Source organism: Trachinotus anak, unplaced genomic scaffold, assembly GCF_046630095.1.
Source record: "Trachinotus anak isolate AG129_WGS33_773 ecotype Australia unplaced genomic scaffold, CSIRO_AGI_Tana_v1 ptg000008l, whole genome shotgun sequence".
In the NCBI taxonomy this organism is placed as follows: Eukaryota; Metazoa; Chordata; class Actinopteri; order Carangiformes; family Carangidae; genus Trachinotus; species Trachinotus anak.
In genome coordinates, this window is record NW_027273859.1 from 26,890,994 (window position 1) to 26,914,009 (window position 23,016).

Genomic DNA, 23,016 nt, shown 5'->3' on the forward strand with positions numbered 1-23,016 from the left:
GAGTCTACACCAAAGACGGGACATGAACCAGTGAAGCTTCAGGTTGTGTAATGCCAAGTTCATAAATACCAAAAAAAAAAACAGATCTGATTCTGAACATCTGATTTTGTTGCATGTTGTTCGCAAACTAGCGGTTGAGCCAAGAGACAGAACAACTGTACAACGACATGTCACACACAGATGGTCTCAAACCGAGTTTGCCAAGTGGTGTGCTGTGGTGACTGTGAGACCTGTATCCATGGCGATTCAGTCATTTCCTATGCAGGAAGAAGCGCCTGGCAGAGGACAGTTGTTGTCAAGTGTGAAAGTGCCTGAACAAATGATGAACGCTCACCAGAATAATAATCTTGATATGATGGACAACCTGCAATGATGAATTATTTAGGGGCAGATAGAGAAGAGGACCAGCTGGCACCAACTCCTCTGTCGGCAGATTCATATTTTAAGACAGGTCATTTCATGGTTTTACTCTGCAGTGTTGGGGCTGCGCGTTGGGGCTGCGCTACACCAAGCCAACACTGAAGGCCACATATGTATTTTTTTTTTTTTTTCTTTTGGGTAAATCTTATTTCATTGCAGAGCTGCCCACAGCGCATTGATTTGACCTGCCCATCCTGGCCCTGTCTCCCTCTCTCACAAACACACTGCAGGAGGAGGCGGCCAACATGCTGCTGAGTGCCTTGACATCAGCAAACACAGAAGCACAGGACTCGATCCAGAGTGGCTGAACTTGCCTCTAATCAAGACCTGACTGTACCACACGCATCATGGTAAATTTAATATCAGCTTAATAAAAGCCGTCATCAATAATCAATCAGAAACTAGAATGACACCCAGTAGAGCGTGTACCTCCGCCAAGGCCAAACAACCCTACACACGTCTTATGATCTCAAGTACCGCTTTATTTACTTATTGTCATATGAAAGAATGAATCAATAATAATAACTGGGGACAACAGGATCTCCTTGGTGGAAATAATGTTTCTACTTCTCTTTTTCTTGATCATCTTCTCAGTTTTATATTGGGTTTTATTCAATAATTCATTTTAATTGCTTGTCTGCTGCCACCACAGAAAACACTGCTCTGGAGGTAAACTGTCAATTACATCTCACAAAAATCTGGACTTTTCTCACCATGAAGAGCTCAAATTCATCTTCATTGCGGGCGATCATCTGGTTGAGGGTTTCATCATCAGGAACCTCATCTTCCTCCTGCAGTTACAACAGGAGAAAAACATGAAAAGTCTCCTCTGAACATATAACACAATCTTTACAGTGTCAGTTTTAACTGTTGCAGCAGCACAGAAGATCAAAACAAATCAAATACAGATCTGATCAAATACCAATTAAAGAGCTGGAATTTCATTTCAACCCATGTGATATTATAAATTAAGGGTGGTTAACGCGCTGACCATATCTACAGAGCTGTCTTTGGGCCTGAGGGAACTCAATCAAAACCAGCATGTATAATTTAACTAGAGAAGAAAAAAATCTAAGTAAGAACTTCACACATTCATGATATTAAGATGCCTGCTCAGGCACGAACAATTCTTCATGGTCATGAGGTGCTTTTACTTCTAATGTAACAAAATGTCCCGGCATACAAACTCGAATTTGACCTCATTCTGCTCCTCGTGCTCTAAAATGGCCTGGAGGAAGGCGCGGCGCTCGTGGCTCGAAGACTTTTGGTCAAACATGCCCGCCTGGATGACCTTCTGGTCCACGTTCAACTTGTATTTAGCAGCTGCCAGGATTTTCTCCTCCACGCTGTTGACGGTGCAGAGACGCAGCACACGCACTTCATTCTGCTGACCAATGCGGTGAGCCCGGTCCTGAGCCTGAAGGTCCTGGATTTAGCAGACGAAAAGAGAAACATGAGACCATTTCAAAATAAAAGACATGCCTTTTTACTAGGAATGCCCCAAGCGATTGGCTGATTTTCATTACAAATAAGTGATAGTCAGATGAGAATTAATGCATCAACGATCACTTTAAAATTGGTCACCTGTGGTTAATATTCTTACAAAGTGTGTGAGACTGATATAACATTCGGCATCTTCAATGAATGCCACAATAAAATACCTCTTGGGGGAAAGATCAAACTTACACAAGGCTGCAAGCATCTTTATTTTGTTACATTTGATACAATTTGAATGAAGCCTGTATCTGACTTGAAATCCTATTATTCTTTAGTTTACATAATGCAACTGAGACATATTGCCTTTTATTTATTTATTATTTTTACTATTATTATTCATTAACCAAATTAATTAATTATTACACTGTGTAATGCAGTTGTCCTTACTGCAGGATACTTGCATTGCTCCTTGAGAGATGTTTGTATTTCTCTGTTGAACAAAGTAAAAGCACGTTGTGGACTGAATGAGGATGAGTCTCTGTGGTCCTTTACCAGGTTATGCTGCTGCCTGTTGGAGGTCCCCGTACACTACAAAGCTAAGCAGACTGACCAACTGCTAAACCAGCTGCTATAACAAAACACAAAAAATGATTGTGTCTGCTGTGGATCAACCGATCTCACTCATAGATAATCAGATCAAATACACACAGGGCTAATAAAACGTGACTGGGGGGGTCCCTTCCTTTTGCGAATACACCATGTCCAAAATGAAAACCTGCTGATTGCTGAATGCCAGACTATAAATCATATTAAGCAAACATAAAGTTTTATATCACACACACTTCTGTTTGCCTGCTGGAGCACTACCCCACAAACCAAAATCAAAGAACATCTGATCAAACGCATTGCAACACAATCAGTGCCTTCTGCACGTGCACGTATGTTCTGCATGAGAGGAAACGTTTACTTCAGCCAAGCATCTGTGTTCCTAATCCAGAAAAAGAACATCACAGGAAGATAAACAAAACTAAACACGTTCATGCTGCTGTCAATCTGTCCAATCACGTTCTCAGAATACAGATAGAGAAGATATCTGACAAAAAGCTGCCTTTAAAACTTCAAAAGCTTCACTTTACTTTACGTAGGTGTGATTAGAATTGTCTTTTGAGCAAGAGCAAAAATAAAAACTCAAACAAAACCACAACTGAAGAGAACCCACTCAGTATAATCCACAGCCGATCAGACAGGCTTATCTCTGTCTGTTCATTTGTCTTAACGGACATTAATAAAGTCTGAAGACGACCCAGTAGCGCCTCATGTGATGCCAACCACAGGCCACTTCAGGGCCATTAAGCTGTTACTTTCATTTAGATTTCAGTTTCTATTGACTTCATATCTTTACTTAATTGCAACCTGGACTGATGTAAAGCTGAGGAAATTAATTTTAGTTTGTCGGGAGTCCAGAGTGGTAGGGTCACACATGACTGAGCCTAGTTCATCTGATTCACATGATGCGTATGTGGAAAACAAAGGAGGACAAACTAAAAGTGTTTCTTCTGTTTCTTATCTTGAAAATCAGCTGAAGAGAAGAAGATTTTTGGAACGGCTTCATGTTGTCAGCTCAACAGACACATCACTTTGATTAGATTACTTCTGTTAAAATGATGTTATATATAAGCAGCCCACTTAATAAGCATCACTGGCTGCTTCAATCATATCACAAAGGAGGACGCTGTGGGAAACAGAAATGCAGAATTGTGGGGAAAAATGAAAGGTTGTTGCACTGGTGTTTGTTTTGTGCTGTGGAGTGGAGTCCGGTAAAATAACTTTAAAATGCATCTGTTACTTTGTGTTACTCTCTCCCACGCAATGCCACAGTGTCGCCTGCAGCAATGATCAGTCTGCAGAGATGAATCAGGTGCGGCAAATACTTGTCTGGATGTCTGTTCCCTCCTTCCACATGTTACACCTGTGAACAGGAATGCCTTATACTGCATGAGACCAGGGGGGCCATCTTCACCATTACAAAACCTCAGTCCAGTCCTCAGTGAGTACCTAACTCCATCTGACTGTTCAACAATAATCCTTAGTGAATATCCCTTTAAATAAGCTCATCTAGAGTTCTCATCAGTGTTAGACTCCTGACAACTGCCAACACTCTGTCCAACACGCTCAGCACTTTCTATAATCACGCATTCACACGGAGACAGACCTGGTGGGGGTTCCAGTCGCTGTCAAAGATGACGACAGTGTCGGCAGCCTGCAGGTTGAGGCCGAGGCCACCAGCTCTCGTGCTGAGCAGGAAGATGAAGTACTGAGATCCTTCCTCATTAAATTTCTTCAGCAGTGCTGCTCGGTCCTCAGACTTGGTGGTTCCTGAAACATCAAACATGATCGTTTTGAAATGCAGAGTCTGTCAAGTTAACTGTGAGAAGTCAGCTTTTACTTTGTGTTGTTATACTGATAAAGAAAAAAAAAGTGTTGTTTTCAGCAAAGTAAAAATGTCACATGTGCACTGCGCCATTTCTCTGACCAATTACACAGTTTCAAAGCTTTCTGAAAAGGGCATCTAGTGGCTCTGATTATGCAGAGAAACACCAGTCAACAACCAGTTTATATGTCTGATTAAAATGTGGTAACAAAGGGGGGGCACAGCTGCATGTCAGAGACAAGCCTCTTCATTTTCTTAATTCATTTCTTTCTTTTTTAATTGGCAACAAATTTTATGTTTTTGTTTCGAATGTTTTCTATGTGCTGCCACCTGTTTTCACTGCTGCACCATTTGTCACTCACACAGAGCAGTCACGGTAAAACTGAGTGAAAAATCCACTCTCATTCTCTGTATCAAGAATAAAAACTAACGAATAGATACCATCTCCTCTGTGAATGCCGCTCTCTGTTTCCAGCCCCAGTGGCTGAAAGGACTGCCGTCTGTTTGACATGCTGGGTGTGGCATCATGCTGGGTGTGTGTGATTATGTATGAAAAGATTTTTTTTTTTTATTCTAGAGAAGTGTGAGTGGACTTCAAATTAGAAATGAGAAATTAACCTTTTCAGTAGGTTTTAAACACCACATGGTCACATCAGGCAGCTTCAAATATGTTTATACTTCCTCTGATGTGTGAACATTAATATATTACAAGGTAAATAAAGTATCATATATTAAGGAAGTCCTGATCAGGTTTTTTTTTGCCCCAATCTGAGCCTTTAATACTGGATGTCCTGGTTCATAACTATTAAGTTCATAAATTGAAATTATTGATATAAATGAAAGTTTAATTCAATGGCGGATTTAGATATGGGCGACATGGGCAGCCACCTAAGGCGGCGTGTTATCAGGGGGCGGCAATAAAAGAATTTTGGGCATTTAACTGGGAGACTTTGGATCGGCTCGAGCTAAACCATATCACTGTGTTGGTACATCAGAGACAGAGTGGAGCCTCTTTCCTCACAAATGATCTTTGGCTGAGCTCAGGCACCAGGTTGCTGAAAGCACTTTAACCAGACAACAACCAGATTTCAATTTGGCCTGTTATGAAGTTACAGCAGTAATTAACAGCAGATAGTGGCAGCTGGTACGAGCTGCTGCTGGCGATGTTTGTCAGTTTAACAGAACAAAGAAATGAGAAGCTGCTACCTGATTGTTTTGTAAACGGCTCTTTGCTAATAAAAGAGATGCAGGTTTGATTCTCCCATAATTAAGTGACTCTTAGTTACATTATTTTTGCCGACCTGCGTGTCAGAAGAGTCACAGTCATTTTAGCTCATACCAATGAATTCATCTAATAATTATGTGATATAGATTCTACTCATCATTAAGATGCAATTGTCTGTAGATTCGATGATCAGAGAATTTTTCAACATTATGGGAGAGGTGAGCTCACCATCAAGACGTAAATATTGAAAGTTGCGGTAGCTGAAGTAGTCCTCCATGATTGTCATGAGCGAGGTCATCTGGCAGAAGAGCAGGACTCTGTGGCTGGTGGCATGGAGCTTTGGCAGGATGCGATCCAGGAGCTCAAACTTCCCAGAGGCTCGGTACAGATCATGCCTGAGCAGAGATGACGAAACCAGAAATGTATCACAAGTTGCTATTAACAGGGAGGATTAGTAAGGTATGTGTCAAACAGCAGGTCTAAACTGGTAAATAATGCCATGATGAAATGATTTAAACCTGTTTATGACATCCTGGAGGGATGGTGTCAACATAATGAGGCAACATGTTACTGAAAGTGAGAAAAATCACACTCTTCAAAGAGTCCCGCACATCTCCTGGCACCTACATCTCACAGAAATATCATCGCCTGAAGAAAATGTCATTGTTATTTTTCCTAAGAAAGACTTAATATAATTTGTTAATAAAAAAAAATTTAAAAAACTACTTTTATTTCAGAACTTTGACAGGTTCTTAACGTCCATAAGAAATATGGCAACAGACCTCAGCTTCATCTCCACTGCTCTCTGTCAACACTATCAATACAGTTTAATCTTATCACCATCAAACTAGAGGATGTTCTTTACAAATCAAAATGCAACACAAGTACAGACCAGCTATATAAATACACTGTAAGGGTGAACACAGGAGCTTGTGTGTATGTGGTAGTTCTGAGTGGATGTGAGTCCAATAACCAGCAAACAGACATAAAGAAATCCTCCAGCCTGAGGCAGCATCAGACAAAAAGTTCAAGTACAAAAACCTTCCAGCTATTTTACTCTCATTCACCTCCACAGGGACTGAGATAGTATTATATAATTGTATTTTATTGATTTAATAATGAAACACCACCTGTTCTTTTGAGTGATTCTGTGCTGTGGTGCCGAGAGCTGACATGTCATGTCCTGTCTCATAGTGTTTGTTCACAGTATTTGTGATAACACCTACGGAGTCCTGATCCAATATCAGTCTGATTTTACCAAGCAAACACAAACATGGGAAAACTCTGCCACTGCCACTGAGGGATAAGAATACATTAAGATGAAGTGTGTAGCTGTGAAGGACATGAGACCTTTTTGTGTGACTTACCCGTTGATTATGCCGTTTGGATAGCCCAAGTGCTCAGCAAAAGATTCCTAAAACAGAGATTGGTTTAAATGAGGAGGGGCTTTCAAAATACATTTAAATTACTCCTTACTGAAGACACAGACCTCTGACCTTTCTTAAAAATGACAGGTCTGTAGCTTCACAGTTTCTTCCTAAATTATCAGTTTACTATACGTTTTCACACACAAGACTGGATTTAAAGTTGCAGATAACAGCACATCCTCTCCCCTAGAAAAGAGTGATCTTAAGTTTTAACCGGCCGATTTCTGAATGAACGGGTCTGTGTTGACCTCAACCAAGAACAAAAATGGGCAATGTTCAAAATGTCAAACCTGAAAACCTGAAGTGAAGAAAAGTGATATGGATGAAATTAAGGCCTGGGAGTGGGAAGGATCTTACTTCTGATATCATGCAAGAAATATAAGGAAAAAACTCTTAATAAATAAATAAATAAAAGATAAATGAGGTCTGTTTTAATGAAGGTAATAAATGAAGTTCTGTAGGAACAAATTTTCACCAGTTTATTCTGGTAAGTGGTTCTTCAGAGGCAGGACCGGTGGTCTTGGTCACGCAGTGCTCACCTCAATGTGCTGGAACATGTATGGATGGTTGCAGATCTTCTTCAGCTGCATGATGGTGTTCATCAGGGTCTTTGCTCCTCCTTTGCCCTGGAGAAAATCATTTCATCATTTCATTTTTTTTTATATATAAAAGAAATTAAATTCCAAATCAAAACAAAACTTCATGTCATGATGTGAGCAGGCTGTTTTGGACAGGTTAGGAGCTGTAGAAACATACTATATTGACATGTCATCACCAAGTTTTTGGCAAATAGTTGCTAATTATACATTTAGTGATTACAGAGAAATATTATCATTCCACCTGGCCAGTGTTAGTCCAGTATTCCCTCTGATTTTGCTCTGTTTGTGGTTTATTTTTGGTATCTACCACCTCCTGAGGGAAATCTCTGGTTCTTTAGCTGCTCCACTTCACCACTACTGTGTCTGTTTGTTGTTTGGTGCTGAGCAGGTAGTTCTCAGTGGGATTTTAAATTTTTATTTTTGCTGAAAACAGCTGCTAAACAACGAGCTGAAGCTGACTATGAAGCTGTGTAAAGGCAGAGGGAGCTGCACGTTCAGGTGATAATTCTCAGTAGGTTCATCACAGGTGACACCTTTCACATTGTCCTGATAAAAACATCCATCATAGTATATTCAACTGCACTGAAAACTATAAGAAACTTTGATTGCCCTTTTAAACTTAACTGATTTGAACCTGTGCAGCCTGCTTTCCCAAGTGTGTTAGTTAACAGACATTCTGCTGCACAGAAACCTAAACCGAGGCTGAGAGCCAAGATACAGCTTCAGAAGGTGAATAAAATTGACATTATAGTTCATCTTTATCTGTTCTACAGCGCCTTTTAAAGCAAACACACATGGCAACTGTAAATCCAATCACATGACAAAATTCAGGGACCTTCAGATGTCAGACAGCAGGAGGCTGTCACTGAGCTCTGAGCCATACGGTTTGTCAGCGTGACACACGCTGATAAAACAAAGTGAAGACATACAGTGAAGATTCAGGGGTCCTGGTTTATTTACCTTCTTGTCTTTCTCAGAGCCGTCAGTGAGGAGGATGCCCTTCTGCATGTGGCGATACAAAACCTTCTGAATGGCAGACATGTCACACTTTATGACATACTCCACCTGTGTGAATGACAACAACAACAACAAAGCTTCACTGACACAGTGGTGTCTCTTTAATACTGAGGTCTGAGCTGACAACACATTCTTGATCACAGTCTTGTTCTTGATGTGACAGTTAAGTAGAAAAAAAACTCAAAACAAGAGAAGTGACAGTGAGAGAAAGAAAGTTGCCCCATCTACAGAAATACATTCCATTAAACCTTGTGAGGATGCATCATTACATCTATAAACTTTAATTTCTTATGAGTAGATCTGCAACAATTAGTCAATTAATCAATGACCAGAAAATGAATCGGCAACTATTTCAACAATTAATCATCATTTCAGAATTTTTTTCTCGTAAAAGCCTGACATCTTTTGGTTTGAGTTTCTCAAATTGGCTCTTGGTGATTAACTCAGTCAAGTATGATGCATGTTTGCATGAAGAAATTAGCTTTTAAAGGCTGGTGAAAAATTTTCCCACATAGTTTTTATTTTCAGAGTTTGCTGTTCTCTCCCAACAACAGAATAAACATACTTGTGTTTGGATTGGTGGTATGTGACCATGAATTAAGCAAGGTGAGACACCTTGACCCATGCTGTTAAGGAAACACATTCTGCAGTTTTCACTGGGAAAGACTCCACCATGGAGGTTATGTTTTCACCCGTGTCTGCTGGTTTGTCCGCAGGATTACACAAAAAAAGATCCAGTTAAATGTGTGGATCCAGGAATTTTTCTATCACTTTTCTAAACACTGCAAGAAGGGGCACTTTTTCACATTTATGTCAATTTCCCGAGAAATAATGTTTGGATGTTGATGTAAATAAATCAGACATATTTATGGTGCTGAGATCTATGTCTTCATAAAAAAATTGGTCCAGATTAACAAAATAATCCAGATCTTGTGGAAGAGCTGTGGGCAGTTTGGCTGTGGCGTTGGTATGCGCCCTACTGAGTGCCATTCTAGTTTTTTGTAACAGCCTGGTTTATTGTGTTTAAAAGAAAAAAAACATGCTCTGAATTATCATTGTTTTATATTTACCAATGTCGACCTGGTTTATAGCAATTTAATGAAACAACAGTGCAGGTTTTCTGCAGTGAAATATAATCATGCTACATCAAATCAAAGCACACAAAGCTTGGTTTCGATCTCACCTTCTCTGGCAGCTGAGACTCCACCTCTTTCTTCAGTCTGCGGAGCAGGAAGGGGCGGAGCACCTTGTGCAAACGCCGAATTATCAGGATGGTCTCCTCCTCGTTGAGGTCAACCTGAACAAGTCAGAGAGAATATGTGACGATACATCACAGACTGTTATGTCTTGTTATGAAATAACAAGACATAAACAGGACATATTACACACCAACAATTTGTGTGACTCTGTCTGAATCTTCCTTGAGGTTTGATTTTTAATCAAATCTGATTTTATTTTGGAGCGTGGTGCTGTGGTGAGCCAAGGTGTCCCATTAACGGGGCCCCATTAATGGGACCCATTAATGGATGTCCCATTAATGGGGCCATTAATGGGTTTCTGAGCACTGCCAGTGATATGCAGCATTGTGTTTATGAGTGGATTGTGTTGTGCACACGTGTGGGTGATACAACACATTCCTGCTGTCATCTTCACACTACTCCACTGAGCACCAGTTTGTTGTGGTAAAGTGAAAACAACGTAAAAATCGCACAATGAGAATTAGTTTAAACATCTGTTTTGTAAATGTTTTAGGGGGAAGGAAAGATATCTAACATAGTGCGGCTTTGTTGCGCTTTTATATTCGTGCTGTATCACATCTGGTGGAGTCTGGTAGAGTCGCAGTTCAGAATATTTACAACAGTTTTTTCAGATTCCCAGTTCTCTGATGTTTCCCTGCCTGTTTTGATGCTGATCTTGTGTTCGGCCTTGACTGTGTTTTTTAAATCAGCCTGACACTTTGTACTTTGTTTGACTGTTTGGATTTTTGTACCTGCAGAAGTAAAGACTCATTATTTTTACATCTGCCTCCTGAGTCATGCTCTGGGTCCCTTTCCTGAGAACCCTGACAGTTTTTGCTTTGTGTTTATTTCTTTTCTTGAAGTTTGGAAACAAAATCTTTGGCTTTTTGTTTACAGTAAATTGTGTTTGTAGGTTTTTTTTTTTCGGCCTGGGGCTACATGCCATCTGTGGGTGGTTGGGTCAACCTCCTGTGACCCTCTGTAAGGGAGGGGGACCACACTAACAGTGCTTATGGAAAAAAGTTCACACACTTTTTCCAACCTTCACTGTGAATGTTTGAAGCATGTTTTCAATATGGTCAAGACCAACACAATGATTTGTGTGATATTAGTTAAAATAGATTGTGTTTGGTCATAATTGTAACTTAGATAAAGATCTGATCATATTTTAAGACAAATTCATACTGAAATGCAGGTAATTTCAAAGGGTTCACTTTCTAGCCACTGTAAATAACTTGTTTTTGCTTTATGTTCAGGAGAAATGACTGGTGTGAATCCTGTGACCTTGGGGTTAGTAGATTTAAAGACAGATCCATTTGAAGAAACCTTTTATCAGTTTCCAGAAGATGCACAGCATCTTCACATTTAGCAAAAAAAATGAGCCCCAGTTTATGATAAAAACTGCAACTGTGCAGCTCATCTCAAAAACATTCAGAAAGAGATGCATTTATACTGCATTTATACTATATGGACTCAGATCAGAATCAAAAGATTCTGATCTGAGTCCACGGCACTGATTCTCACTCTGTGCAGGTCTGAAGACAATTTATAAGAGCTGCAAGATGATTTTTGCACTGGAAACTTTTTTTTCTTTCCTCATTAAAAACACAACAGATTTGTTCTTCTATGATAATTATTCAAAATTAAACAGTCATAGGAGATAAAATCATTGGCTGAGTCTTCAGAAAAAATCAATTAAGAACATTTTCACAAACTATCTAATGTGTGTTATGACCCACAGCCTCCTAAAATGTTAATATTTCACCAAAATGAAAGGCAGACATAAGACTCCAAGCTGCTTCCAGCGGCGCTTACCCTCTCTCCCGTCATGGCGAACGGTGCATTGAACCACTGCTCGAAGGTGCTGCAGCTCTTGAAGATGGTGGGCAGGAGGAAATTGAGCAGGGCCCACAGCTCAGGCAGTTTGTTCTGCAGCGGCGTGCCGGTGAGGAGGAGGCGGCGGGGAGCCACGTAGTGAGTGTTCAACACCTGGGTCAACTTACAGTGGTGGTTCTTCATGCGGTGACCCTCGTCCACAATCATGTACTTCCAACGAATCTGCATGAGGAAGAAGATTTAATGGACCCTGACGAACACAGAGATGCTGAGAGCAAATCTGCCTGTGAAATAGATTTGATTGCACAGACGATGATGAAGAGAAGAAAATGCTTATTGCCTCCTCTGACTGCCCTCAGGGTCCACAACATTACTGCATACAAATGAGATGTTTCTTATTCCCTCTTATTTTTTACACTTTCAATAACTGTTTGTGCACACACTTTGCTAACTGGTAACAAATTAACACAAACTACTTACTTGAAAATTTCAGCTTCTTTCCACCAAATGTTTATCACATTTACTGCAGCATGGACAGAAACAATTGTGTTGTAATGTAGAGCTTTACTGCAACATCAAAAATCTCCATAATATAGTAACATATAGGGTTACATATAGGGCTATACAGCTGTGGACATAGTGTAGTGTCTTTGGGAACATTTTAGACTTTCAAGTTGATCAAGTCACTACCTTTATACCCTCAGAGGCCACCTTCCCTCCAGGGTGACCTATACGCTTCACAGTTCATGGCCTGAGCAAGGTGCTGGACATCTGAAGGCAACTCTGGTCCTTGCTTACGCAACAGAGTCATGCAGTTTTTGCAGATATTTCAGCTATGCATTCATGTTGCAGACTTTCAAAGATTAAAAACCCCCCTGCTTTGAAAAATCAGTGTTTTCAAGTTGCAAGTTTACAAGCAACATAAAGAAAGAGGCTAACTGTGCTAACTGCTCTGATATGTCGCTGATTTTGGTGCATAACAGCATCCTCACCAGCATAACTGAGGCCTGAGGCTCAAACATGTGGCTGAATCTCTGATGTTTCCTCTAACGCTGACATATTGATATGCACGTCTCTTCCACAGAGAAACAGTGGCGGGTGGGTCACAAGGCCTGATCCAGACTTTCTCAGTGGTGTAGATGTGATATAATGGTGTGTAGTGTAGATGTGCCTTTTTTTACTTTTTATATGGGAAAACCATGTTAAACAAAATATCAACCATAGCAGAGTATTTTATGTAGTTTAAAGGACGTCTGGAGGGACCTTTACATAAACACACACCACATTCAGGCCGCTGGGATTGCTTATCTTGCCTATTCTGACTGGACTTGTGCAAAAGGCTGAACATGAAGGGCTGCTGCAGAGATTTAGTTTTTTTCCCTCCATAAATCTGAAGTAGCCACAAGAGGCAAATTAAAAATAAAAAAAAACCTCATAGGAGCTAAAGCTGAAATATTGTGACCTTTGGACCAAAATATGAGTTAAGCTTTAAAAATGCTGGATACTGCATTTCCCTTAACTCTGTGCTGTCTCTCATTAGACCCTTGTGCCTCCTAAACAGTTGTGTGATGCCCCTGTGTGACAGTCAAACTGTCTGCAGCCCTGACTCTGGTCCCCGACTGTGTACAAATATACACATCATAGTGTTTGAGAACACAGTCTACAACCTTCAAAACATCTGAATGACTCAATGACATACACTGTAATAGGACTCAAGTCCAGCTTTATCAGAAATTGAACTGAGGAGGCTGCAGACTTTTGACTCTGCCTGCAATCATTACATACGAGTTGCAGCCGCTGCCTGTGTGTTTGCAAATCACACATTAACAATGCCACTCGTGTGTGGATGATCCAAGACAAGACCTCTAACTGAAAGAGAACAAAAGTGAGGCTCCACTTTTTGCTATCAGAGCGTTACATCACTGTCTAACAACTGATTCTGAGCTTCCAGTCGGACAAAAGGGACGAGGCTAACACAGCATTTCATCATCAAAAGAGCATCACAAACATCAGACCGTTTCACTCCTCGTTGAGATACTGCGTTAATCGATAACAGAGAATTACCAGGACATAAAGAAGAAGAAGGAAGACGTGTTCAGACATTGTCAATGACATTGCTTGCTCTGTCTGGCGGCGACAGACACATCAGAACTGTCCAATCAGACCAGTATGTTAGAGTATAGTATGTTACATATGTAATCAACACACAAACACAGAACCACAGATTCATGACAGACCAACTACTTTGTATCGATATGTGTGAGTGTACCACAACAAAAAGACCTACAATCACACACTGAACCAAATAATAATAATCTCCTTCTGGATCTAAGGAGTTAAAGCAGATGCTATAACTCACTTTTTAGATCTGCTTTTATCTGCACTCTGTTATTACCACATCCTTCAATTCTGCAGGAAGTGCAGAGAAACTAAGATACAAATGAAGAGTGACTTTCACTCTCTTTCTTGCACTTGGTGGAATCACTTCACTACTGATTAGTAAAGTTGCAGTGAAATTAAAGAGCATGCATTTGTGAAATGTGGGAGACACTATGGGTAGATCCACACTATTACGATCTCTGTCCAGACTATCACACCTGAGAGCACGAATCATATGACCATTTATTATTATACATAGATTGTCTACTCTACAGTATGTTAGTTGCAGACTACAAACAAGGAACAGCAAAGACAGCTGTAGTATTAAATATTTAGAATTTAACTGCAAAACAGCTGCTAGCAAAGAGGTCCGTAATGCTTGTAATTTGCTATCCATGTTGCTTTCTCCACTGGTAGTCGAGGCTGATAAGACCCAATCAGGGAGCGTCTGTGGGTAGCTACATCATCATTTGCAAAGGCCTTGGTTTCTGCCTGTCCAGACTACAACAACAACAGTAATCACACTAAAACAGCGTCAGCAGCGTTTCCAAAAGTCTCAGTTTTAGATGCTTGAAAACAACACAGTAGTGTGGACACCGGGTGAAAATAAAAAAGAGATGCACTTTAAAACTAAAATGCTGTCTAAAACTAAAATGTAGTAGTGTTGTGGATGTGAAGTGTATAAAATGGCAACAAAGTGCAAGTGGGAGAGTGCACCATACAGAGAGGACAGAGATTTGTTCTCTTTCACCTTGGCCAGTATGTGCTTGTCCTTGATGATGTATTCATAGGTGGTCAGCAAGACATTGAACTTCCCGCTGCGGAGCTGAGGCACAAGCCCACGGCGCAAAGCAGGGGTGCCCTTCCATGGGGGAGACACAAAGAGAAGACAACTCTGTCAGCCACAAGCAATCAGAACATCTTCGATTAAAAAAAAAAAAAAAAAAAAAAAAAAAAAGAGACAGAAAAGTAACTTTTTCTTACCTTGTAAGCAATTTTGACCACCGAGGGGGCCCACTTGTCGAGTTCATAGACCCAGTTTGACAAAGTCCTGAAAAGAAGAAATCAGTGACAATCATCACACACGCAGGAGGTCACATGTAAGACAGTGCTCTGAATTCAGATCAATTAAAGAGACACTCTTAGCTGAGTTAAGACATGAAGAGGAGAGGCAGGATCAACACGAGGCTGAGTGCTCGTTGAAATGTTTGTGGTCAAGGTTCAGATATAATTTGCTGGATAAACATCAGAAGAAGAAAGATTCTTGCAGTTGTAAAGAACAGCAGTTTTCCAGAGTCAAACTCTCTGCAGTTCACGTGACAGATTTCTAAAAAAAAAGTTTCCAGTGCATTTTTTTCTTGTCTCTGTTGGAAACTGGGCCCCCGGGACAGATCAGTCACTCCACCCGTTAACTTTTTAATTTCCTGAAACACAATTGCAAGTGAAAGAGGGAGAGTTTAAAGCTTTGCTCCATATTAAACAGCACATTATCACAGTGGCCCTGGGGTCAAATTTAAGCCTCTGCTGTGCTGTTTGACTACAAAAGCAGTCCCCGCCTCAGGAATGAGGGGGGCACTGCTTTTAGGTATTGCAGAAAAGAAAACCCATCATTTATTCAAATCCTTAGACTCCTGCAGTTGTAAGTTATCACTAAAAAGAAACACCAATTAGGTGAAATGTGAAAGTGGGAGATTTTCCCTCGCTCTAAAGCTACAAAAGGTAAATAACTGAGTCCTAAGGGGGGCTTTCACCTGCCATGTTTGTAGAAGCTGAAAAGACCCCCGGAGCATTAACCTAATTATACTCTTCTTCGGGAGAGTTAGGAGTTGGAGTGGTTTGTTTAAAAGAGTTTAAATGCACAACATATAATTTTCTGCCACTCTAGAGTCCCTCAATCAAAACTAGAATTACCCCCTCGTGGCTGTCTGCTTCCTCCAACCAGTAAAGTTTCAGGAAATATGGTCACCTCACCTTCCTAAGTAACAGTGTCTAATAATAACCAGAAGTGTTTTGCATAACATTATGATGTCACAGTGAAGTTGACCTCTGACCTTTTGGATATAACATGTCATCACTTAATTTTATCTTGACAGACATTTGAGTTAAATTGTGTCATAATTAGTGAATGAATTTATGAGTTAGAGCCAATAACTTTGTGAGGTCTCAGTGACCTTTGATCTTTGACCGTCGAAGTGAATGTTTGCACCAAATCTAAAGAAATTCCCTCAAGGTGGTCTTGAGATATCACATTCAAGAGGTCTCAAAGGAGTTTTAAATTGGACTTAAACCACTGGACTTGGTTAAATAACCAAGTTGGTTAAATAACCAAGTCCAGTTGTTTTCAATTTAAAACTCCTTTGAGATATTATGACCTGGACAAATGAGAATATTCACAGGCACATTCAAGAGGCCAAAACTGTGTTTTGTGAGGTCACCGCGACCTTGACCTTTGACCACTGAATTCTAATCTGAATCTTATTCCATTTTAATCATCATACTGCAGATAGTTTCTATCATATAGAAATATAGAAAACATATTCAGACCTCACTCTGGTGAACGCAGCCTTGTCTGAGCAGAGTAGAAACTCGCTGCAGCTGTGAAGACAGTCTATGTTTGCTGTTACCTTTGACACATCGTTCCCTGCAGGCAGACGAGTGCACACACCTGACACTTGAATTTCATCTGAGCAAACAGGTGAATCAGTGAGGGACAGGACTCCTGACTCCCCTGTTCTCTATTAGAGCCTCATCTTGTGAATGTGGCTGATGAGGTTGGTTCAAATCAATCTAAATCTAATTGCTAGAGTACTTTCAAACAATGTGCACGTTGGACCCTTGCCGAAAACATTTTAGGTTGTCATGACACAGAGTGATGAGAGCCATGATCAATGCCAGGAGAGAAGTACTGACGAGAGCGGGACGATGATGAGATAGGGACCGTTGAGCCTCTTGTGCTCCATCAGGTAGGTGATGAGGGCAATGGTTTGGATGGTTTTGCCGAGGCCCATCTCATCAGCCAGGATGCCGTTTAGATTGTTGTTGTACAGGGACACCATCCACTCCAGCCCCTGGATCTAGATGACACACACAAATAAAGAGTAAAGACATGCTTGCACAGAAAACATCATTCCTCCCTTCATTTCTTTCCAACAGTTTGATGTATTATTCCTTCTCCACTATACATAAAAGACAACACTCTGAGCAGTGACATGCCAGGGAAAATTACACCCTGCATTTCAAAGAGACAAAAGTTTACACTGTTTTAAAGTAAAGTATGACAAATGAGTTCAGGTGGCTAAGACACATCAGATACAACCAGAACAGGTGTGATGTCATGTCATGCTCTGCTCTTTCTTATTAAATCTATCCTGTCACTTTAAGCTTTAAAGGTCTAAAAGGAAAAAACTGCCTGAAAATAAGTCAAAGTTTTAAGTGTTTTTCTCCAGCCACTCTACATGTAATAGAACAAACCATTAAAAATACGCCTGAACAAGTTAATTTGATGCTTTTCAAAGCGCGTTTTCCAAAATGCACTTTGATCTCACTGCCACTGTGGCATTTTACGTCCCAAATGACTCAGGCACAGATGAAAAATATCAACTATGTTACTGAGTGAGTAGCTCGCCCATAGCGAAAACAATCAGCAACGGAAAGAATGGAGCAACAGGAAGAGGGCAGGGGGGGCTGCAAACCAATTAGTTACCTGCATAGTTAACAAAACACCTGACAGCAGAGCTAATCCCAGAGGAAAAGACTGGCTGTGGGTACAATAAAGAAGAAATAATAAACTCAAAATTGTCCCACAAAAGTATTTTAAAGCTTCTGTAAACTCTTGTTGACAGATCAGCTTTGATGCACAGATTCCTGTTGTTGCTGCAGACGGTTGATCCAATTATTGGACAGTGGAAATCGCTCCAATTTCCCCAGGGAGCTGCCACCACCTCATTTAAAGTCTGGCACACCATAAATCAGAGGAGTGCTAGCACTGCAACCTGTTTGGAAGAAAGAAAATGTGAGCCGCAACCAATTGCCAGTTTTCTATCTCTGGTAATATACTATCTTTCCCTGCCATCCCCACTTGCTACAGCAGAGATGAGATGACAGTGGCATACTGGAAAACAATGTGGTTGTGTCCTTATGAGCAGTCAGTCTTTAAGCCTGACTAAAATGATTGAGAAAATGGTTGCCTAGCAGCAGTTATGTTCGGTCAAGCCCTCCATCCACAACTAAACGCACGACAACTGATAGCTCGTCCCCACTGCACAGGAATATTCAGGAACCCTGCATGATGAGAACCGACAGGGACTGAGGTGGGTCCTGTTCCTGTTTCCACGGCTCATTAAGAGTCTGAAGGTCCAAATTAACACAAACACTCACACAATCTCACACACATCATTACAAAGGAGAGGAGGCTAACGTCGATGTGATGTTCTCCGCTGCTACTGAAGATCATAAACTTAAGGATGTCTGCAGAGGTGCAACAGTAATCAGCTAACCTGCCTGTTACTTTATTGACCAACTGATTAAATGTTGTTTTTGTCCAAACAGCAGCTCAACATTTCACTCTCAAAGAAGACAAAGGTCACATTCTGAAAACACAAACAGAAAAGACGAACCAGGCTCAACTTTTGCTGCAACATAACGTGACATCATTCAGCAGGGCGTGCTGTGCTGGTCACGCATGCAGTGCCTCAGTGTTTCATACGCCTTTAAATCTGTTGCTCTGGCAGGACTTCTTACCAGCACCTCAAACAACTCCCCTGCACCAACACAACCACTGCCACTGTCTAAATGCAGGGCTGCCTTTTAACTTCTCACATTGGAGAAGTTCAAACCAGAAAATGTTCCGCTTTAAAAACTGTTTTTGTTACAATAATAAGTGATTATCAAACCTGTTGCCTTATCAATTATTTATATTTATTAATTTGTCTCTTGTAGCCAAATTGATAAGAGCTTATCACTTACTAATTAACCTCATTGAATACAGAATAATGACCTTTCAACAAGGAACACACACAAAGACACACAAAAAATCATGCACAAAAACATAACATGAATTCAAAATCATGGCAAAGAATAAGTCAGGAATAATCTTGACTAATCAGACTTGTGTGGTGATTCCTGTGCAGGACCACACTGAGCAGCCAGGACCAACACAAGCCGTCCAACAATGACTGAAAAGCTCTGCTGGCTCCAGCAAGGTTCCTGGTGGTGGTATTCACACATTTCCAACTGCTGAGGTTAAACCAAATTCATCAACAACAACAACGACATATTTGATTCATCAGACTGATGAAGGAAATGCTTCCAAAACCCTCAGACACAGTTTCAAAATGTGGCACAATGTTGTTCGGCATAAAACTGGAAAGGTAGGAAAGTTGTCAGACACTGTGGCCCCAAAAAACCTCAAACAAACAAGGCAGAAAGTAAGTAACAGCTGACAGTAAGAGGCTACAAGAGTTCTCCCTCTGTGGTGTCAAAATGAACACTGTAAGTGGACTACATGATTACTATAATAATGATTTTGTCCCAGGTGTTTGATCCATATAAGCTGTTGATCATCATCATCATTTCAGCTTTACCATTACAGTCACCTCTGTTCTGTTTGTTCATTTACTGTCATGTGTTGAAATGCAGCTGCTGTTTGAAAAAGTCTCGGTGATTATGTCTAGGACAATTCATCATTCAAAACAAAAAACAACAATAAGAAATAATAAGTGAAAATGAAAATGTGAAGGTGTTTGCTTCTTGTATTTAAGCGGCTGTTCAGCAGGTGATAAACGTTCATCTGAAACTAAGTTAAAACATAGTGGATAAAAATTAATAAGCAATCAAATGTGAGCAGTGAAAGCTGCTGCAGATGTCTACAACATAAGAGGGACTGCAGGTGCACTGTGCAGTGTGTGTGCATGTGTGTACCTGGTACTGTTTGAGCATGCCGTTGATCAGCAGTGACGACTGCTTCTCCACCCTCTCAATGACGGCGTGGGCCACACCGTAGTATGACTGGGAGCTGGTTTCTCCAGCGGGAACACTGTACTCATCATCCACATCCTGCTTGGCCGACCTACGAGTGGGATTGATGTAAAAAGATAATAATAAAAATAAGAAAGAGAAAGAGCATTTGAAACCCCTCTCACCCAAACTGTACTGAACTCTTCAGAGTTGGTTTTAATGATCAGTTTCAAGCCTTTGCTGGCGCCGGGAGCACAGCCTGAAGACAGCCTCAGCTCCTCACTAAGGGTCCCTGGTGAAAAGTCCAGATTCAGTGGAAAGACTACTCAGGCTTTATTTATTTATTTATTTAGTTAGTTAGTTAGTCAGTTGTACCTCTCTTCTTTAAATCTAAGCGCCTAGAAGTTTGACTCATTTATACCGAAATGAGTTTCTGAGTTTGTTTGAAATAGTTTCAACCTGTAATGTCAGAAAACTTTGGTTTAAAAAAAACAACAAAAAAACTCCATTACAAAACACTAAACTTTTTAGAACTGGACATTAAATTCCTTCTCTTATCTTTGTCTCTAACTGATGCAAACCCTGCCGAGTAAAAGGAAGGAATAGTATACTCGATGATGTGCTTGGCAGCCTTCACAGTCACTTCATCTCCATTGGCATCGATTATCTTCTCCTCAGTTTCTGCCTTGGCCGCTTCCTCTTCCTCCTTATAAGAGAAAGTTGATAACACACGGCTGAGTGCAGACGTAATAGAATAATAATAACACAGAGAGAGATCACAGAAGAAGCTCTGATGTGGATAAAACTAAACAACAGAGGTAGGATTACTGAAGTGCATACAGCTACAGCCCCCTGCTGGATGTGGGGAGTCAGTCTGACTGGGGTGTTCTCTAAATCCCATTTAACCACATTTGCATGATTTAAAGAATTTGCAGGCCGATCTCAAATCCTCCACTGCTGGAGTTCATTAATGAGAAAGTCACTGACCTCCTCCTCAAACTCGGAGCCGCTCTCCTCGCTGTCTGACCGCGGGGCCACTTCATACCTGGTTTTCAAAGGTGGAGCCGCCAGGAAGAGGAAAACAAGGGAGAATTACACAGTACAGTTACAATAGGCTGGTTCATGTCTGTCTATCACACAGAAACAAAACAATAACGAATTTATCCTGCAACAAGCAGCGGGGCCCAATACAGGCAGGGAGGAAGTTTTATTACATTTTTAGGGATGGCAACTGATTGAAATCTCACTCAACCTTAGCAGACCACACATTGTTTAAAGGCATGAAGCAGTCATAAAGTAAGTGTAGCTGCTGTCACGGGTTCTGCTTTGGAGGCCGATTCCTGAACCTACATTTTGGTACAGTGTGGGGAGTGTTAAATTACATTTCCCAGTAAACTTCAGGTCATGGTTTTTTTTTGTTTTTTTTAAAAACACTTAAAAAAACATTTCCAGAAGTGAGTATTTTTTTACATTAAGTAGAGGGACAGTCACTTTATTTTCTCTTGAAGAAAATGAAAAGTTCAGACATTATTTCCTCCCCCACACTCTCTTCACCATCACTTCCCTCGCTTCTAATTTTGGATCAATTTAGGAAGCAGGATGTTTTTGTTTTTTTTTGAAGGTGTGGAGCAGATAGATGGATAGATAGATAGAGAGAGAGAGATAGAGAGAGATAGAGAGAGAGATAGATAGATAGATAGATAGATAGATAGATAGATAGATAGATAGATAGAGAGATAGATAGATAGAGAGAGAGAGAGAGATAGAGAGAGAGAGAGAGAGAGAGAGAGAGAGAGAGAGAGAGAGAGAGAGAGAGAGAGAGAGAGAGAGAGAGAGAGAGCAGGGCTGGCAGCTGCTGGTGCATAATTCAGGGCAGAAGCACCTGACTGTGGAGAGCTGGTGAGCTGTGCTGTGTGGGAGCACTCCCCACTCTGCCGACTTCCCTCTGCAGGTGGGGCCCTTCCATAAATCTAATGATACTGACATTTAAAAGTAATTACATGCAAATGTTAAAGAATCTAAAGTAGCGCCACTTGTTTCATTGTTTTTATTCCCTGAGCTGCATTTCACTCTGCACACTTGCCTACAAAACACCACGTAAAAGCACCGCTGTTGGTCCCACTGTTGCCTCCTCAGTGACGTACACCTGGCACATTCAGGAGGAATCAAGGCAGAGCCTAGAACCAGGACCCTACAGGTTCTCACAGATTGAGGTTCTGGGAAGTTCCAGGTTACGGGTCAATAGGTTGCCATTGAGAAGAAGACCTATACAGAGATACCTCTCAGAAGAGATCCTGGTCTCATGACTGTGAGCATTTCATTTTAGGTCTATCAGTTTTGACTCACTTATATGTCTGTTTAAGGCTTACATCCACAAATTAAAGTGATAGTTTGGGTTAATTGATGTGGGGTTGGGTGAGGTAGTCGTGCTCAGTCAGTGTGTTACCTGCAGTAGATTCAGATCAGTGCACTGCCAGTTAGGAGAGGCAGCAGAGAACACGGCACACTAGCAGTGAGGTGCTGCTGTGCACGGGGCCATCAGAAAAGACACTTTTAAAAGACGACATCTGATATCTCTTTTAGACCTCCACTGAAAAATTCCAATATCTGTTTAAAAGTTTGCTTAATTTAGAATATTTTCAGGGCTAAAATATGTTTTTTCTGCTGACCCAATCCACAGCAGCACATCGCTCTGCTTCTGAGCCAGAGCTCCTGCTGCTTCCCTAAACTGGCAGCACGCTGATCTGAAACTATTGCAGGTAGCACACTGATTATGCATGACTACCTCACACAACCCCATAACAAATAAGCCAAACCATCACTTTAAGGAAAGGAATGAGCATTTTGTTTCAAGCATTAGTAGCAGTGCACAACTAGGTAGCTAGCAACTAGGTAACTGTGCAATAATGTGCCTCCTCACCCAGGGTTCATCTCAAGCCAAGCCTCCAGCTGGCTGGATTTGGGAGCATCTGTTCCCTGCAAGACCTTCCCAGTCTCCGTCTGAATCACTTTGACTGGCAGCTCGCTCATTTGGCTGCTCTCATCCATGGGC

At 40.9% G+C, this 23,016-nt stretch overlaps 1 protein-coding gene across 2 annotated transcripts in view; it reads right to left on the reverse strand.

Moving 5' to 3' along the window:
- smarca2 (SWI/SNF related BAF chromatin remodeling complex subunit ATPase 2) overlaps positions 1 to 23,016 on the reverse strand; it is a 54,841-nt gene that overhangs the window by 16,962 nt on the left and 14,863 nt on the right. The window contains exons 12-27 of one of the 2 annotated variants that reach the window (XM_071483904.1): positions 22,885 to 23,015; positions 20,952 to 21,009; positions 20,576 to 20,670; positions 19,929 to 20,076; positions 16,920 to 17,083; positions 14,994 to 15,060; positions 14,761 to 14,871; positions 11,610 to 11,852; positions 9,740 to 9,853; positions 8,500 to 8,604; positions 7,480 to 7,566; positions 6,881 to 6,927; positions 5,742 to 5,908; positions 4,070 to 4,233; positions 1,619 to 1,846; positions 1,134 to 1,211 (exon numbers count right to left, since the gene is read on the reverse strand). In XM_071483904.1, coding sequence (XP_071340005.1) covers positions 1,134 to 1,211; positions 1,619 to 1,846; positions 4,070 to 4,233; positions 5,742 to 5,908; positions 6,881 to 6,927; positions 7,480 to 7,566; positions 8,500 to 8,604; positions 9,740 to 9,853; positions 11,610 to 11,852; positions 14,761 to 14,871; positions 14,994 to 15,060; positions 16,920 to 17,083; positions 19,929 to 20,076; positions 20,576 to 20,670; positions 20,952 to 21,009; positions 22,885 to 23,015 — 2,007 coding nt within the window. Of the gene's footprint in view, positions 1 to 1,133; positions 1,212 to 1,603; positions 1,847 to 4,069; positions 4,234 to 5,741; positions 5,909 to 6,880; positions 6,928 to 7,479; positions 7,567 to 8,499; positions 8,605 to 9,739; positions 9,854 to 11,609; positions 11,853 to 14,760; positions 14,872 to 14,993; positions 15,061 to 16,919; positions 17,084 to 19,928; positions 20,077 to 20,575; positions 20,671 to 20,951; positions 21,010 to 22,884; position 23,016 lie in introns of both variants that reach the window. The other variant, XM_071483903.1, reaches the window with a different exon arrangement.